Source organism: Dermacentor albipictus, chromosome 1 (assembly GCF_038994185.2).
Source record: "Dermacentor albipictus isolate Rhodes 1998 colony chromosome 1, USDA_Dalb.pri_finalv2, whole genome shotgun sequence".
Taxonomy (NCBI): Eukaryota; Metazoa; Arthropoda; class Arachnida; order Ixodida; family Ixodidae; genus Dermacentor; species Dermacentor albipictus.
Window position 1 is genome coordinate 461,610,209 of NC_091821.1, and position 20,189 is coordinate 461,630,397.

Genomic DNA, 20,189 nt, shown 5'->3' on the forward strand with positions numbered 1-20,189 from the left:
AATATGCAACATGCCTTTAGAAAGAAATGTTGATTGCTGCTTCCTAGTTCAGCTTGGCCGGAACTATAAATTTTCGCCATGATGGTCGAAAATATTTGGCAAGAAAAATAAACGTGAAGAATGAGTTTCTAACTTTAACAAACATGCAGAACATTTTTCAACTATATCTGTGACGGTAAAAAAAAACGCTGGATATTTTAGTATGGAATGACTCATATACTACATAGTCGGTGACAACCTAAATATTACAAGGTTATATGTACACAGTCCAACTAAAAGAAAATTTTCATAGATGACAAGAAAATTTATTCACTCGTAGGCATGCGTACAACTGTTGGATGAACGTAGACTGCAATATAACGTATCGGACATGTAATACATCGTATTTGATATAAAAAATACAGATGAGGAAATCAAATAGTAAAGGGTGTCTGCTTGACATTGGCTTTGTCAAAGAACACTAGTACAGTGTACATGCAAAAGCATTATTGTGAGCCTCGAATTCATGAATGACACCTGGAGCACGCACAATTACAGTTTCTGCTCAGGCAAACAGAATTTGGGCAACATTATGGCTTTAGGAAGACTGGATAGAGAGAAGGTTAGGTACCGCGTAGACTTGCGGTGAAGAAACTCGGCTTCACCGAGTTTGAACAGCTGTTCTTCAAAATAACCCCATACTATCACCTGTAGTTTAGGCATTCTGGGGTTCATTGCTCTATTTGAGTGCCAAGGTCGTTTTGCAATGTTGCGGAAGCACCACGAAACGTATCTAGCGCTGTAGTAGGAGAGACTCGCAAAGCGATCTCGCCTGCGTAGTGCCGCACGATGGATAGTCCGAACATTCTTGCAATCAGCTTCCGGAAGGTGCGTGCTACAACATACTCCTTTACTACATACATGTAGGTCTAGCTCTGTGCGCAGTGCGTGTATTTATCATTAGCTACCATATCGCAGAGTTCAAGACTGTCTCGTGTTGGTAGAATGCCCCGCGGATATTGCCTATGACAAACTGACCATGACAACTTCAGCTGAGGACAAATAAGGTGAGAGCATGGCTGTCGATATTTGTGTAGTAGCTGTCCCTGGAGGTACAGCTGTCTCCCACAAGGTTTCACAAAGCCATGAAACTGGTGTCGCAGACCACTTCGTATTTCTTAATTATACAAGCTGCCTTTGTAAGCGCGCAGCTGCCGCATACTCCGGTGCTGGCGTTATCGCTGTAGCAAGCAAGTTGCCTGTACTTCGACGTTAATGGCCCAGCCAACAAAGGGGTAGTGGCCCACCTTGGTACTCATCATCACCAAGTAGGTCACATGTACCCTTAGTGCACAGCAGCCTACCAAATCTAACTATGCACGGCAAGCGCTCCATGCTTCGCTGGATTTCCGCAGACGAAAAAGATTGTTGCCCTACGTATTGCGAATTGTCGCGCTACGTATTGCGACAAAACAGCCAGATACGGAGATACACCACAAAAACTGGTTAGACTCAGCAAAGTATCCATTGCCAAAATACCAATATAAAGATTGTCGCGCTTTGCAACTACTCCCTTAATGCTAACCGCAGTAGTTGCTGCAAAAGTTACTAGAGTTTCTTCTTAAAATGTTACTGCCAGGTATACAAAAACTGACAAGTTTAAGTGTCCACTTAACGCTGCTCTAATACAGATAATGCATTTTCAACAAACCTGCGTCTATTCGAAAATAGGAACTCTATTACACAGGTCCAGAGTGTACAGAGCAAAGGTTAAACATGGACGAAACATTGTGACAAGGAGAAGTTTTACCGCGCTTGTCATTGTCACTTGTCTCGTCCGCGCTTAACCTTCGCGCCGTACACTCACGATCGTGAATCACCAACTTGCCCAATCAGCCACCCAGCCACCCAGCCAAGTGACATTTCTACAATACAGGATTTGAGGGTCCAAATCATCTGCGCAACTTTGTTCTAACTGCGGCAAACGGAACGAACGCACGAGAATGCAGATGCTTGCGCCATTTTAAGTTGTATTATTCTTTCTATATGTGCTCGTGTTCACTTTCTGCTACGTTCTATTCGTCCTTATGTTTCGTGCCCCAGAAGCCCGTAGTGCCATCTACGCTTGAATAGGTGAATTTCTCTGAAAACACAAGCTTGCGCACGCTTGCCGCGACCTACTTGTGCGCACGAACCTATGACGCGATTGTTTCGTCATAAGGCTGCCGACACACATCCGCGCAAGGGCCATACTATCCAGTTTTATAAAACAATACCAGAGGGAACTCCGGTACTTGTGGCTATGGGAACTGCAAGTGGGGTAGACACGCTAGCGCTAGCATGTGAACAATGTTTAGCTCATGAATTTGCCTAAACTTAGTCCTCTTGGCTTCAAACGGCTTCGTGACTTTGTATGCTAATAATTTGAGCTAAGTATGCATTGTGTTGCTGATAATTAAACAAATATATTGAAATCGTCCACTGTCAGGAGTCGAACACAGGCCGTCTAGTAGAGAACTCCGATATTGAAAAAGGTTAAACCCAGGATGCGAAGCATACTAGCCTTTATTTTAATTGTTGAACCACTGTTTAGCCTGGTCAACTGCTGTTGCTTGGCTATATTTGGTTCGGCTAGACGAAGAAACAACTCATGCAGGCGAGCACACGAGCTGAGACCCGGCTATGTAGCTACGCGGCCGCAAGCGAGCGCACGAGTTGAGCCTCCGCTTTTGCAGCTGTTATGACGTCATATGGTAGCTACGCGGCCGCGCGCGGCGCAGCAAGGAAGAGCGTGGTTGTGCGGCTAGTATGCTTCGCACAAAAACTACGCCACGGACGCATGAATCCACAAGAGGCACAGAACACCCTTACAAATTTCTCGCGGGGAAGCGAACGCGTTGAGACGCTTGGCGCGTTTCGATTCGACTACCTCGAAAGGCGGAACCGCTTCAATTAGTAGCGATATTGAGTTTTTATGAGCAAGTTAGTCAAGAAGAAAGAAGCTAGCCTAGACGCAGTAAGAGTAAATGTAGACGCATTCAGGCTGGTGCTCGAATACAAATATGCAGTCTTGAAACAGGAAGCTAACATAACCTAGCGGTGATTCATGAAACAGTAACTAGGCTCATTTCAGAAACATTAATTGTAGTCAGACGTAAGGCACCAAGGCACCCAGTACGTAAGCTCTCCCAAGTAAAAAAATGATCTAATAAAGAAGCAACAAAGCATGAAAGTGTCTAACTCAAGGGATCAGACAGAATTTGATGAACTGTCAAAGGTGACAAAGAAGAAGAGAGTAAGGGATATTCAAAAATATAATGTCGTAAATAATGAGGAAGCAGTAAAAATGGACGTGAATCAAATAACTGAGAAGAAAACTTGGCGCAGGACAAGGCGAGATGTATGCATTGAAAAAGAAGCGGGTGATTTCATCAGCACTTTAAGATGGTATAGTAAATGTTGCAGTATTCTATACTGGACCCGTACAGTTCCCATAGGAGCCACGCCGCCCTCATTGGAAGTAGTCACGATCAGCATACACAGACTCCTTGTGTATATAGTGATGATGTTAGAAGGGCCTTTGAAGGCATGTTCTGAGGGAAAGCGGCAGCAAGAGATGGAATAACAACTGATTTTATCAAAGATGTAAGAGATATTTTTTTTATTTGATTTGAACTTCAAGGCTCCCCAGACGTGAGTTTATATGAGGGCGCACTTACATTATATGTCTTTACATGATATCATGGTTAAAAAGCTTGCTGCCATTTATGCGCAATGCCTAACAACTTTAAGTGCACCAAAGAGCTGGAAGAAAGCCAATAGTATACTAATCCATCAGGAAGGACGCTGAAGAATTGAAGGATAATAGGTACATTACCTTGTTTTCAATATTGCATAAAATATTCAATAAGACGATTTCCAATAGAATCAGGGAAACACCCGGCTTCAGTTAACCAAGAGAACAGGCTGGCTTCAGGAAGGGATATTCTACAATGATAATAATAATAATATCTGGGGTTTTACGTGCCAAAACCACTTTCTGATTATGAGGCACGCCGTAGTGGAGGTCTCCGGAAATTTTGACCACCTGGGGTTCTTTAACGTGCACCTAAATCTAAGTACACGGGTGTTTTCGCATTTCGCCCCCATCGAAATGCGGCCGCCGTGGCCGGGATTCGATCCCGCGACCTCGTGCTCAGCAGCCCAACACCATAGCCACTGAGCAACCACGGCGGGTTATTCTACAATGAATCACGTCCTTTTCATCAGTCAGGTAACTGAGAAATCTGCGGAGTGTAATCAACCTCTATATGGGTTTCATTGTTGATGAAACAGCTATTTGATTCCATGGAGATACCAGGTGTCATGCAGGCCTGGCGCATTCAAGAAATAGAGAAGGCAAACGTGAATATCTTGGCAGATATCTACATAGACTCCTCAACTAACTTAGTTCTCCACAAGGAACATCACGTACCTATCAATAAAAGGGTTAGGCAAGGAGAAACGATTTCTTCAATGCTATTCACTGCATGCTTAAAAGAAGTATTCAAGCAATTAGACTGGGAAGGCTTAGGAGTGAGAATCAACGGCGAATATTTTAGCAAAATTCGCTTTCCAGATAACATTGTCCTGACCAGCTATCATGGGGACGAACTGCAACGAATGATTGAAGACCCTAATAGATGAAGTGTAAGAGTGGGGTTGAAGATTAGTACGCAAAAAAACACAGATAAGCTCAAGAGTTTGGCAAGCGAACAAGAATTCTCGATTGCCAGTCAGCCTCAAGAATCTGTACAGGACTACGTTTATCTAGGTCATTTACCCATAGGGGACCCTGATCATGAGAAGAATATTTGTAGAAGAATAAAAATGGGTTGGAGTGCATACCTCAAGCGTTATCAAATCCTGACTGGACGCTTACCATTGTCATTGAGAAAAAAAATGTACAATCGGTGCCTTCTACCGATGCTAACATATGCAGCAGAAACTTCGATATTAACGAAGAAGCTCGAGAACAAATTAAGGACCTCACAAAGAGCAATGGAACGAAAAATGTTAAGTGTGACGTTGTGACACTGGAACAGACTGGTGTGGATCAGAGAGCAGACGAAGGTAGCCGATATTCTCATTGACAATAAAATTAAAAAAGTTGAGCTGGGAAGTCCATGTAAGGCGTATGGTAGATAACTGGAGTACCATTAAAGTTACAAAATAGGTGCCAAGGGAAAGGAAGCGTAGTCGAGGATGGCAGAAAACTACGTGGGGTGATGAAAATCGGAAATTGTGCGGGTGCAAGTTGGAAACGGCTAGCGCAAGACAGGGATAATTGGAAACCGCTCGGAGAGGCATTCTTCCTGCGATGGAAATAAAGGATATGATGATGATGATGATAATGATGATGATGATTTTATAGGGTCTACTGAATTTATTTAAGTATAGATTGCTTTCAACATTAGGGCTGCTAAGGCCCATAAAGCGTCATAACAAAGCCACAAGAACCTCTCAAGCCGTAAGCGCGATGATCAGACAAATTCATGCACTAACCATCATTACCCTGGTGGCTGAACAATAGCAGCGTTACAGTTCCTGGTTGTAATTATTGTTGGAAACCCTATGGCACAAAATATGCTCCTAATTTTCTCAACACGCACGTGGCACGCTCAACATCGGGGGACCTACGTCGAATCACAGGACAGAAAATAACTGTTTCTAGGTGAGTTTGTTTATTACTTTGAAAATGAAACTTTTTTGTAACTATGCCGCGGCTTACAGAACTGCCCATTGACAAGGAACGGAGACGTCAGAATGCGATGAGGAAGCGCATACGAAACGCAGCCCTCACGGAGGTGCAGTGAGAACCTCGGTGTAACGTGTATACTCATATGTATCTTACACCGTAGTTAGATCGCAAGCGAGAGCTTGCGCGGTCACGGCACGCGTGGTAAACGCAAGCAACGAGAGAACTGCACCCGAAGACAAGCTTGTAGAAGATAACGCACTGGAACGCAGGTGAGCGCGTCGGCGGGCAAATGCGAGAAAAAGAGCGCTACAACAACAGTTCTTTCCCGTAACAAACACAAGACTGGTGGTAAGAAAGATTTTACTGGGAAGAGAGAGAAAGGGAGAAATCACTGTATTCTACGACAAAAAAAGATTGCATCGACGTCCACAGTCCACAGCGCCCGTTTTCTGCGGAGATCGTCATAGTGCGCGTGTCTTGCTTATCTCTTAAAGGAGCTTCCAATGACCAAAAAAAAAAGTTATTAAGTAATACTTCGTGAGGAAAAAAATACTGGCCGTAAGCACATACGACTATGGCTACTATGCACTTGGTATCCATTTCTCTAGAGCTCTTGGTATTTTTAAAACCTTGGTCCAAGTTAGCTGGGACATCCAGCAAATATATATACATATATACACGAGACGCGATAGGAAGCAGAGGAGCTCGACTTTGGTTAATCATGAAGATATAAAGCCAACAGACAATAAGTCCAGGCAATCATTGGGGAAATTTTCTGTGGCTAATCTCCCCGATGCTTGCTTCACTGTTTATTGGCTATATATATATATATATATAACCGCCATGGGACCGGTTTCGCACACTTCAGACATACTTTTTATGCTTCTACAGTCTCCTAATGCTGCTGCATTGAAAACGGAGGCCCATTATGGGAAAATGTTCCCGAACGCGCGATGGCAAGCGATGTTTTCTAGTCACCCCATGTGGGTGCGCGCGATTCGTCCTCCAGTTGTCTGCGTCGCCGTTGCGAAGTTTGCAACACGCGACAAATCGTTCGCACGTTCCGCAGCAAGGTGTTACCATTGCAACAGCAAAAATGTTTGAAGGCATGGAGGCCAAGAACCAAAAGGCATTAAATGCAGTGAGCAGAAAGCGGATAGGTGGATATCTGGCACATCCAGCGGCCAATGGCACTATAACCTGCCGCTTGTGACCTGCCTAGGCACCAGCACGCTGATATACGTAAAATTAGAGTATACTAGAATGTGGGAGTGGGTCAAGTGGACGCCGTGGTAAGCGCCAAGAACGATGCAGAGGTATGCAGAAAATCCACTGGAGCTGTCTAAGTGTTACTTAGCATAAGTGCGCCCCCATATTTCAGTTGCGCCACTCACAAATTTCAAGCTGGCCAGTTTCTAAATTTCAAGCTGGCCCACTCCGATATTACAGTAAGCCCTGAATTCCGCCCCTAACTATTAAGTTGGCCCACCCCAAATTTCTAGTTGGCCCACTTCCAAATTTCAATTTGGCCCACCCGTATTATAGGCTTCCCATGCATTTTCTATGGAGCCCTATGTATCCCTAAGGGTATGCATAAATCTGATCATATGGGTATTCTCTCTGATCAATGTTTTTGTTTGTATTGTTAAGGTCTTATCGCTTATGAAACTACCAATCATCGACATTTACAAATGATAATAATTAAATGTCTCAAATTGGGGGTGGAACTGATGAATGATCGAGTAATGTGGTTTGGGTGTGTATTGTAGGGAACCCTACTTGGGCCAAAATAATTCGGGATCATTCGCTATGCGCCATCCGTTGTAGCCCGTGTGTCACTCTCTTGGTACGTTCAACCTCACGAATATCTTATTTGTAACGAAATTTTCCGTGACTTTGCACTATGGCGTCTTTCAGAATTCACGTCAAATACCAACGATTAACTGAAAGCTCACTGCATCACCAAATACTATTTTCGGTAGGGGGCGTTGGCCAACATACCAAACTAAACACCCCTAATACTTGTGCACTGACCATAAATAATGCCGCCTAATTCGCTATTCAGCGACAGATGGCTGGCACATAGGGGCGCGAAAAGTAGTATGCAAAGGAAACTCCATACAAAAGGTAGAGGTAAGCAGGGAAATCCGGTTAATCTGAAATGAAAGCCCTTGCATGGACCCATAGAAAAATGTTCACACTGTGAGGATTACCTCGGCCCCAAGCAATACTGGTCGTCTAGTTTGCGCACATTCCTTGCCTTTAGCGCGGCGCTTCAAGTAGCACGGCGCTTCAATTTCAAGTAACGAATGCCGTGCGCAATCGTGGCTGCGATCTTGTAGCAATGCCTTTGCAATGCTATTCCTTTTCATGCTAGTCGTGCATCGTCAGTGGTCAAAGCGGCACACTGCCCAGGTTATCAATGGAATCAGCCGGCCTTCAATAGCGGATGATGAGAGTGACACGGAATCGAGTGGGAGGCATTGCTGCAATATATCGGCTCATCATGACCTTGCGTTCCTGACAGGAAAGTCGCGAGCCCCGACTGCTAAACAAGGGAAATGCCTGCACGCAGGATTGCTGGCGATTATAGGTTGTGGACGAGAAAAGCCCTCAAATTGTTAAACTTTGTTTTTATAATAAATATACTGCACGCAACTGAATTACGTGTAATTTCGATTACGCACGAATCAAATTGTAGAGAGGATTAAAGCGCCTGTGACGAGAACGTCTTCTGCGTGCGTTCACTACCAAGCTCACTGCTTACGCAAACCTGTTGCGTGCACTACATTTACATTTTATAACAAATCGTGCTCCAACAAACCTGGCTGCGTGCTCTCCGCCATTGTCCTGACACGTGTCTTGAAAAATTCTGTCGTTTTGTTGAGCATAAATGCCAAAATGAAAACCACGGAGCAGTAACGTGAAATAGCTTACGCGGTGCCCTGGTGTGGAAGAACATGACGACGCCCAGCAGAGCCGCCAGCCCCACCGCGGCGATGCAGATGGCCTGAGCCACTTCTGGATTCCTGGATGAAAAGGTTGAAAAATTTACGACGCAGTTTGTTTTTCTTTTAGGCAATACAGAGTATTTCAATGTAAATAAAGGCTTGCACTGGGGCTACCTGGAATAGCCTAATTGGGATACAGCGCTGCAGAGCTGTAATTGACAAACAACTAGGACACGAACATGGACGAGGTAGTGCCTCCTTGCCCATAATCGTGTTCTAGTTGTGTACTTGTCATATCTTTACGGTGGCCGTATCGCAATTATAATTACTAAGTGGAGGCTGTACGTGACCGACAACAGTATTCTAAACAAGCAGTCTAATCTTTGTACTGCATTGATTGAAGAAGCGGCCATTGCTTGCGCAATAAATCCAAATACATATTTTATTAATTAACAAATTTTTAGCAATGGGATGTTTAGGTATTACCTGACGGCTAGGGTATCGAACCTTAACTAAACAAAAACCGAAAACCACGAAAAACATTTTTTTTTCATTCATCTGAACTGAACCAGAACGTTACGTTGTCTTTTCATCCCGAAGTAAAGTGGTTTTGGGTTCACGTAGCCTGCCTTTTGAAGAGCTTTTCCTCCATGCGTTGCCTGCGCTTGTAGCTTAAGTATAATAACTCATTAGTAAACGCGCACAAGCTTCCTGTGGCTTTAGACACGACAACACTGCTATTGCGCGCTTTTCAATGTCGCTGCTCCGGACCCCCCGCCCCCCCCCCCCCCCCCCCGTCCCCCACCATCACCACTTGTCGTGAGGCAGGATTGGTAATAATAAACTCGCAGTGTGCGACAGGGCTAGTAGCTAATATATTATGAAAACAGTGAAACGAAAGGGCACGGAGGTTGGAAAGAACAAACACAAATGCTGTGTTTGTTCGTTCCGCCCTCCGTCCAATGTTGCGCTGACCTTATACTACTAATTAAATTCGAAACCACTTGAAATTGATGATAGTTACATATGTTACAGTTGAGAAGCACTTTCTAGCTGGGTGGTGGCTTTTCGTCACATTAGTGTTTAAAATGAAGTAGGTGCAATAGAAATGACATTGCTTCTGAGGTTTACTTTAACAACGTGATGCCTAAAGCGAACGCTACTGCGCCTGTTATGCCTGCTGTCCGGTGTTGGTGTCGAGAACTTTTATTTATAATAAACTAATGTGGTCTTTCCTCTTGGTATATGGGTATCTCTGGAAAGGACGGGAAGAAGGAAGGGAAAATTGGGCAGGGCAATGTAAGATCGCGCTGGAAAAGAAGTCTGTCAGGGTTACATGGGGAGGGAGTACTGGAACTTTTTTTTTCGGTGTTGTTTCTGGGTGTCTGTGCGCGGGGATGGGGGGGGGAGGGCAATGAGTTTTCTCGTGGCCTCGTCTGGTGCTGAAAACTTGTGTGGTGGAAGGTTCAAGGTAGCCTGATGATCTAGAGTGTTGAGTCGGTGCTAGGTAAGTGCTGTGCACACCCCCACATGATAGAAGACGTCGACTTCTGATCCTACAGTACTAAAATTCTAGTTTGTGAAAACGAGTGCCAGCCACGCTGATATCATAGCCGTGCCCGTCCTCGCTCTCCGTAAGCACATTTTGGCTGCTTGCCCGTATTCTGGCGGAACATTATCCGGGTGTTGTGGCAATGAGTTCTCGACTTCCGGCTGGAGTACTGCCTTTGCTTGTCTTGTCTACAAAGTTGTTGCTGCAGTAGCCTTATCACAAAGTCCTTCGTGATCTTACTCCTCCTTTTCCTCTGATATGAGGCCTGGCACTGACTGTGTGATTATCGCTGATCTGAATGCGGAATGCAGGCTTTATGCGAGAGTTTGGTTCTTTTTTCACAGGCTTCGGAGCGGCAGTTGACCAAATTTTATGTAGAGCGAAAAAGAAAACTGCCGGAGCGAACACCCATGTTTTTCTTACGTAAACAATAAATTAGGAAAAAAATCTTGTATATGTAATCTTGACTCTCATGAATCTCGAACGCACGCAGATCTCTTAGTGAAACGAGACCATATATTCAACAACTTCTTTCATTTACTTTATTTTCTACATTTCATCTATGCCTTTCCGGGACAGCTGCGTATTTACCACGAGGTACCCTACCCTGACAGGGGGTGGGGGGAGGGTTAGTGCGCAATAGAAGTCGGTGGTAACGCCGTTAGACAGGAAACCAGTAAGCTATCGCAGGAGACGAAAGATCTGATCAAGAAACGCCAATGTATGAAAGCCTCTAACCCTACAGCTAGAATAGAACTGGCAGAACTTTCTAAGTTAATCAACAAGCGTAAGACAGCGGACATCAGGAACTATAATGTGGATAGAATTGAACAGGCTCTCAGGAACGGAGGAAGCCTAAAAACAGTGAAGAAGAAACTACGAATAGGCAAGAATCAGATGTGTGCGTTTAGAGACAAAGCCGGCAATATCGTTACTAATATGGATGAGATAGTTCAAGTGGCTGAGGAGTTCTACAGAGATTTATATAGTACCAGTGGCACCCACGACGATCGTGGAAGAGGGAATAGCCTAGAGGAATTCGAAATCCCGGAAGCAATGCCAGAAGAAGTAAAGAAAGCCTTAGGAGCTATGCAAAGGGGGAAGGCAGCTGGGGAGGATCAGGTAACAGCAGATTTGTTGAAGGATGGTGGTCAGATTGTTCTAGAGAAACTGGCCACCCTGTATACGCAATGCCTCATAACCTCGAGCGTACCGGAATCTTGGAAGAACGGTAACATAATATTAATCCATAAGAAAGTGGACGCCAAAGACTTGAAAAATTATAGACCGATTAGCTTTCTGTCCGTTGCCTACAAAGTATTTACTAAGGTAATCGCAAATAGAATCAGGAACACCTTAGACTTCTGTCAAGCAAAGGACCAGGCAGGATTCCGTAAAGACTACTCAACAATAGACCATATTCACACTATCAATCAGGTGATAGAAAAATGTGCAGAGTATAACCAACCCTTATATATAGCTTTCATTGATTACGAGAAAGCGTTTGATTCAGTCGAAACCTCAGCAGTCATGGAGGCATTACGGAATCAGGGTGTAGATGAGCCATATGTAAAAATACTGGAAGATATCAATAGCGGCTCGACAGCCACCGTAGTCCTCCACAAAGAAAGCAACAAAATCCCATTAAAGAAAGGCGGGCGTCAGACAGGGAGATACGATCTCTCCAATGCTATTCACCGCATGTTTACAGGAGGTATTCAGAGACCTGGAGTGGGAAGAATGGGGGATAAAAGTTGATGGAGAATACCTTAGCAACTTGCGATTCGCTGATGATATTGCCTTGCTTAGTAACTCAGGAGACCAATTGCAATGCATGCTCACTGACCTGGAGAGGCAAAGCAGAAGGGTGGGTCTGAAAATTCATCTGCAGAAAACTAAAGTAATGTTTAACAGTCTCGGAATAGAACAGCAGTTTACGATAGGTAGCGAGGCACTGGAAGTGGTAAGGGAATACATCTACTTAGGGCAGGTAGTGACCACGGATCCGGATCGTGAGACTGAAATAACTAGAAGAATAAGAATGGGCTGGGGCGGGTTTGGCAGGCATTCTCAAATCATGCACAACATGTTGCCACTATCCCTGAAAAGGAAAGTGTATAACAGCTGTGTGTTACCAGTACTCACATATTGGGCAGAAACCTGGAGGCTTACGGAAAGGGTTCTGCTGAAATTGAGGACGACGCAACGAGCTATGGAAAGAAGAATGATCGGTGTAACGTTAAGGGATAAGTAAAGAGCAGATTGGGTGAGGCAACAAACGCGGGTAAATGACATCTTAGTTGAAATCAAGAAAAAGAAATGGGCATGGGCCGGACATGTAATGAGGAGGGAAGATAACCGATGGTCATTAAGGGTTACGGACTGGATTCCAAGGGAAGGGAAGCGTAGCAGGGGGCGGCAGAAAGTTAGGTGGGTGGATGACATTAAGACGTTTGCAGGGACATCATGGCCACAATTAGTACATGACCGGGGTAGTTGGAGAAGTATGCGAGAGGCCTTTGTCCTGCAGTGGGCGTAATTAGGCTGATGATGATAATGATGATGATGATGGTGATGATGATGACCCTACACTCTGTATTAGGAAATTTTGTCCAATTAGGTAGTGCCAAAGATCGAAACTCTGTTTTGAGACCTGCTAGTAATTTTAACGGCTTGTTTGAGTTTCCAAAGCTGAATTATATTCGGGTCATCGATTCCCGGCTATTGAATATGTGAATTGCCGGCTATTGAATATTGAATATATATGTGCTATTGAATATATGTGAATATATGCAGGGTACGGGGCCATCAACTCTAGAACGGGAATGCGGCTCGCGCAATATGTATAAAGTGCTTATGCACCTTTCATCACTATTTTTCTCTCGGCAGGTACCATACATCGCCTAACTCTTCATAGCATCGCTGAGTCAACGTTAAACACAATTCTATGCATCACATCTAGTTGTAAACTACTTACTGAATCGGTTCACTAGGGCGTTGCTTCAAACATGTTTCCAACCACCGTGGTTGCTTTGTAGCTACGGTGTTCGGCAGCTAAGCACGAGGTCGCTGGATTGAATCCCGGCCATGGCGGCCGCATTTTGATGGAGGCGAAACGCTAAAACTCTCGTGTACATAGATTTAGGTGCTTCAAAGTGTTGTTTTCACTGGCTTTACTTAACGAAACATAAGAAAAAACATAGACGTTTCGCCACCTATGCGGGTGGCATCGTCAGTACACAATGGCAACAAGTTCATCCGTCGTAATCAATCTTCATGCAACTCTAACCGTGGCCCCCTGCCGGATGTTTACGGCAGTTTCATAGATAAATAAGATGTATTTCTCATTTGTTGCCATTGTGTACTGACGATGCCACCCGCATAGGTGGCGAAACGTCTATGTTTTTTGTTATGTTTCGTTAAGTAAAGACAGTGAAAAGAACACTTTGAAGCATGAGTTCCCCTGGCTTTTGGAACATTTTCTCATAGATTTAGGTGCATGTTAAAGAACCCCAGGTGGTCGAAGTTCCCCACTACGGCGTGCCTCATTATCAGAAAATGGCTTTGGCACGTAAAGCCCCAGAATTAAAGAAAAATTACATGTTCCCACACTTGCATTGAATTTCCATAACTTTTTTTCCCAATCACCAGTGCCTTGAGCCACACGCATACTTCTTTTTTTATTCTTTTCGTTCATATCAGGAGCACCGAAGAGTTTCTGTAAGAAATAAATTGCGCTCTTGGGATCAGCGCGGAAAACAAAGGCAATATATAGATTGGCGCCATTATGCTTTAACTATTATTCGGTTATGCAAACAAACCCGAACCGGCTCACACCAGTTTGGACCGTTATTTATTTGCACCGGAGTGTACCAGAACTGAACCATTTTCGCTGAAATGGAAGGAAAACCGGAACAAAAAGCTTTCTGTTCGACACTGCTTACAGCAAACATTGCATTTACCGAATGATAGCCCCCGAGCTTGCAAGGTATATTAACTTGGAAGAAATTCTGAGACTGTCACCACTTTTGAGATATGCGCCGGCAAAGTTGCGTTAGAAGTTCCTTGTTGTTCTATTAACTTATCTAACATAAGGCATTTTATGCACTCAAAAACAACAATAACTTGTTCCAATATATTTCGCTGCACACTTTTGGGTTGAATATCTCGAAAATCAGAATTCGCAATCAGAATCAGTGTCACCTTCAAAATTTCTTGCCCAGCTGGCCATCATTGCTTTTCCCGTCAGCTTAAAATCATTTGGTTTTCTTCTTTCCTTTTCCTTTTTGTTTCATCACCAGAATCGCGTGGTGGGATCTGCGGCCGACGGCTAAGCACACTAATTGTCGTGCAGTTGCCTGCAACCTTTTAGTCGTAAATATCAATTTTCTAAAGGTGAACTGGACTGATCGTATTCCGTGCCGAGTACATCGAAGGAGTTGCCTCAGAGAAAACGTACTTGCACTTACCAGCGTGTGTCCGACCGCTCATCATAGTACCGTTAGCAACAAATACACAACAGGCACTCACGCACACACATACACACACGCATGCACACAAGGACGCAGTGGGAAAAACAGACGCGCGTAGATATATAATTGAATAAAAGTTTATGGCCCTTAGATGAATCAACATAACAGTAGATATGTTAGTAGGCAATAGGCAGTAGGCAATCGCGGAAAAGCTTCATACACTTATTAGATTTATTTGAGTAAGAGATAAAAGAGCCTTCCTAGCGCTTTTTATTTTGGCCCGCTAGGCACCATATCGAAACAACGATCACGTAGACAGAGAAATGTTCCAAAGAAAACAAATGATTTATCTTGCACAAAATACAGGGATTTACAAAGGGATATTTAAGTGAAAAAGGCCGTTTGAGCTCAAGAAAATCACATTTCGCTGGTGCCCCTTTGTAAATGCGTCTGTCCAGTCCATTTGTACGTCAGTGCGTTCCTCCTGTCGGTGTTTTACTTAGCAGAAGTACAAAAAGTAAACGCGAAAGATAAGTGGTTCCAGTCAACTGACGTTTATGCTTTATGGCATTTCGCCCGAATAAATACGTTGCTCTGAAGGCTTTGCCAAGCAAAGAATTAAAAAGGAAGAGCCTAAATACGTTAGCCTGGGTGCAGTCTTCGCTTCTTGCCAGCGTAACGTTTCCTTCTTGAAAAAGGTTGAACGACTTCCTCAGAGCATCCAGGAGCTAGCTCATCGTGTCTGACGTTTTTTAATCAAAACTGGTTGTGTGCGACGCTGATGGATTAAGAAATAGCTCTTGTTTTTCATCGAAAGGGCAACGACCTCTTAATGCACCCGAGTGCACCCGTGTGCCGTGTTGTAGCATCTGGACAATCTCCTCCACTTGCCCTTTCGTGTAGTGCGAATAGGACCTGTCTTAAGAAAACATTCTTTTCGGAAGCATGTAACCATTTATTGATTTCTGCATTCTTGACATTGTTCCGTTGCCCGCATGTTAAGGGGCCGCTTGAAATTCAGAAAGCACCTCCACCTGGCTTTATTTTTGATGTCGTCTGCCCCTAATGCTGCAAGATAATGGCCGCTCGCAGATGACATAAATCTTGGTCAGAAGAAATTGTCGTGGAAACTCAGAAATTGTCATAATGGCCTTGAAGGCGGTGCAGTACAATCAAATAAATAAACAGTAAGACCTTCGCGTGCTTTGCAAGACCCCCCGAAGTGAAGAAATACTGCAGTCTTACCCTTTGAGGTCTGCAACAAATAATTGATAACAACATAAGCCACGCTGTCTAGTAAGAAATATCGTCATACGTCATCTCATATAAAGAATTTGATTTTACAGGTTTAAATAGTCGAACGGCTTTAATTACACGCCTGCCACGTCTGCACAAAATATCGCGCACTCGATGGTGACGACACTGACTACATCGACACAATGATCATCTTATTAGTGTCCAGGAAAAGAAATTGCTCCAAACAGTGTAATGCGCTCGCATCTAACGACAATGGCTCTGTCGCATATTTCGTAGCGCAATAGTACCAGAAAGATATTTTTTTTGTCATCGTTGTGCATCCTTTTTTCTAAGTCGTCATCATCCTTCCTCAAATCACACCTTTACTTCCCCCGTGGCCTCTGCACGGTATAACACCCTAGAGTGCGCTAGCTCCGGCCGACCTCTCTGCCTTTCCAATAGTATACTCTCTCTCTCTCTCTTACTCTTTCGTCGTGCGTAAAATAATGACAGTAAGAGAACAAGACTGGTCGCGAAAAAGAAAAGGAGACGAGTCTCGAAACTATACTTAGCGATAAAAAAGGCATAAAAATGAAACTTCGTTTACGAGAACTGAAATTCGGGCTAGTTTGTAAAACTTCATATTCGACCTCAAGCGCAATAAACGCAAAAAACTTGAAGTACAAAAGAGAACACGTTGTCGTTTGCGCACCTTTCGAACTTTGGCCCGGCCTTTGATCCCGACGATGCCCATGCGCAGGCTTATCGCTGTCACCTGCGCATTTTTTTAGAAGGCATCGTTTTCGTACGGATTCTCCTTACAGTCGCTGCTCTAATTTGCATTCGGCAGTCGCATAAATAAAAGCCTTCGCCGCGTGCACTTCCTATTCGAACGCATTTGAACGCTTTCGGCTATTTAACTCGATTTTTTCCAGTTCACATAGCTGTTTTATGTTGAGGATTTCATACAGTCGGCGTTTCTCAAACAACTCGAGTGCAGGTGACCTGGTATTGTTGCTAGAAAAGCAACTAACACAACCAGACTAACTGTTCCAACTAGCACGACTAACATAACTGCGTAACTTAACTGCGTAACTTTCAGCGGTTCCCCTTCGTAGCCCACTTATGGCGGTCCTTTCGTGCTCAGCTCTTGTGCCAAGTTTCGCAATCAAAACAAGAACGACGGTCATGCGGCCACAGCCTACATACTCAGCTGCTTTGATAAGTAGATAGAAAAAGGCATGCAATGCAGCTGAGTCGCTCAAAACGCTTTGTAGACGTACATGGGAAACAACTTGCTGGAATACAGCACGAACCCACTTTTCAGTACACGACAACAATCGGGTAGCACCTCTGATATATATAAAGCACAAAAATAAGTTAACCAATAATTGCAAATAGGCAATTTAAGAGAAAGACTATAGCTCGGGCCCAACTCCGACGCGGCCTATTCAAATACATGTAAAATGCAAACATGCTTTTATGAGAAACCCCTGGACCGATTTTAATGAAATGTATTGCATTTGAGAGAGAAAGGTAAATTCTAGTTACTGTTGCAAGCGTAATTTTGATTTAGGGCCTGAATTTTCTGAAAAGGATCTTCAAAAATTCGGAAGTTCGAAAAATATAGACGCACGACGTTTATAAATTAATAGCTCTGCATCAAAAACAGATATCGCGGTTCTGTAAGCGGCATTCATTAGATCATTCAAAGCGGACAAATTCGATACGTCAATTTATATCTTACGTGAATTTGTTACATTGTGTACAATGGTTCGCAAAAGCTGTATTTCCATACTACTGAAGTTTTTTAGATTGATGTGTAACATATCAATTTTGGCCGCTTTAGACGTACTATCAATGCAATTCACAGAATTTTGATATTTTTGCTTGCTGAGTTAGAGAGTTGTAAACTTCATAGTTCCGTTTTCTGAAAATGTTTGATTTTTGCGAATTTTTAATAAAAACTTGACGACCTAAATCAAAAATTCGAAACCAACAGCCACTAGAGCCTTTTTTTTTCTTTTTAATGCAACAAACCCTGTCAAATTTGGTGCAGTGGTCGCCGAGAGAAATGAATTCTCCTTTTACGTGTAGTTGGATAGGAGCACCCGAGCTAAAGCTCCCTCTTAAAGCTCTTCCTATTCACTTAGCTAGGAACAGGCTGTGCAAAAGACCGAACGATCAACATGATCCACTTGGTCCTCCGAGCGTACTCGATGTTGCCTGTAGTGCATTTTCAGCAATGACAGGTATAGCTTGTTGATATTGGCCATTCGTAATGGCAGCGACCGGCTAACTGTATCCTCATGACTCCATTGTTTTGCCTGAACCGGTGACCCTTGTTGAGACGATTTTTCACTCGATCTGCGCTAAGCACGCCTTAAGTATCCGGAAGTTCTGGAATCTTGTCAAATATTCTATAGCGAATAGCCTCGTCTAATCAGATTCAGGCGCAATCGGAATAGTGTTCTAAATCTGCTCTACACGCGACCACCAGCGGCCATTTTCAACTGTGTGGTGATACTTGTATAAACAACGCATAGTCTTGACCCGTGAGATTTTGATCTAGACGAATGCGCTCGCACCTATCATTTTAGTTATAGTGTGTTTGCTTTTATAGGCACAAATTCTGGGCAATTAAAAAGTTGAATTCGTAACTCACGTTCTTCGCCGTGTTGGAGTCTCCAACATTACTACAAGGTGCAGCTGGAGTATAAAAATTCCCCTTAGGAAAGAAAAACCATTCGCAAATCGGCCCCTCGTGCCTACCACGCAACAGCGGAGGCGCAGCGTTGATAGAGCAGAGGAAAAAAAACATAAGAATAATGACGCGCCGACAAGAGCGCAAGTAGAAACTCGCATACCCGCCATGGGTACTTAGTGGCTGCGGTGTTGGGCTGCTAAGCATGAGGTCGTGGGGTCAAATGTAGGCCACGGCGGCCGCATTTCGATTGGGGCGAAATGCGCAAACACCCCTGGTACTCAGATTTTGGCACGTGTTGAAGAACCTGAGGTGGTTCAAATTATTCCGCGGTCTACTACGGGCGTGCCCCATAATCAGATCGCGGTTTTGGCACGTAAAACCTAAAAGTTAATTTGTGAAACGATGCTCTAACGTTGCTGCATAGGTCATAGAATGTTACCATTGCTTACACAATGTAGCTTTCAGTCATCACACCTCTCAGTTTCATCGAGTGAGACCTTCAGTTCTGCCAGAAATAAGGTATCACAGCAAAATTGAGCACAACAATGCCAAAATGAGAAACTTACTGCTGGAGTCACGCTCTGAAAATGAAAGGACGCAGACGTAAGAGACATCAGAACGTTCCAGAAAAGCACATTTAAAGACAACGCAAAACAAAGTGGTGATCAAAATATAGGCAGAATTTTTACAAAGAAAGAATGTTTCGGAATGATAACTTTTGTAATCTAAGAGTCTTTGGCTCTACAGAAAGTAACAAAAGCGTAAAAGTAGAAATTAGGGCTCGTAAGAAATCACTGCACGAATGAGGCTAGAAAGTTGATTCAAACCTACAGCACGATTTTGATGCCCACGGAATCCTAAAGTCGCGGGATATGCTTGATTTCCTTGCGAAGTAGCGACACCCTATTCTCCACGCGCCTTCTCACCATTCCAGCCAGTTTCGCCCACCTTGTTCTTCATAACTTCGCATGGGAAAAAAGGCTAAATACACAACTCCGGGTCGTCAACGGCCATATTTATGTAGGTCGTGATAGACAACCCACAGAAAAGAGAGAAAGATAGACAGATAGATAGAACGAAGCGATTAATTACGCTGCTAAGACCGAGAACCAACGTTTGTGCTAGCGCTGTTCCTTGAAGGGCACGGTTCGTGTGCGGCATCGTTTTCGGCAATGTGTAACTGAAGCACGTTGTTAGCCTCACCGCGCACTTCGTTAGTCAACTAGAACGTTTACAGCGGCGCCAGAAACTGCTAGGGAGAGGACTTATTTGGTGTAGAAAGTAGGGGCGGCACTGTAGTCAACCACTCTTGGAAAGTGATTTTGTTTATATTTATTTGCAAGTTTGATTGAACATATTTAAAATGTTAGGTGCTCATGCTGACGTTCTGTCGCAGCGCAAGCTGTTAGGCTAACAACGCAACTTTGCTAGAAAAATACTCAAATAAGAAGACCTCAGCACGTTTATACTTTGCTCTACATGCTAAACAAGGTTTACGTGGAACCTTCTTGGAATTACATGGAAGACGAGCGCCGACTTTCCTCACAGAATG

General features: G+C 43.8%; 1 protein-coding gene across 1 annotated transcript in view; it reads right to left on the reverse strand.

Annotated features, from left to right (window-relative positions):
• LOC135902793 (uncharacterized) overlaps nucleotides 1-20,189 on the reverse strand; it is a 93,814-nt gene that overhangs the window by 36,088 nt on the left and 37,537 nt on the right. The window contains exons 3-6 of the mRNA XM_065433059.2: nucleotides 19,204-19,218; nucleotides 16,643-16,705; nucleotides 15,940-15,949; nucleotides 8,657-8,748 (exon numbers count right to left, since the gene is read on the reverse strand). Coding sequence (XP_065289131.2) covers nucleotides 8,657-8,681 — 25 coding nt within the window. The 5' untranslated portion in view covers nucleotides 8,682-8,748; nucleotides 15,940-15,949; nucleotides 16,643-16,705; nucleotides 19,204-19,218. The remainder of the gene's footprint in view (nucleotides 1-8,656; nucleotides 8,749-15,939; nucleotides 15,950-16,642; nucleotides 16,706-19,203; nucleotides 19,219-20,189) is intronic.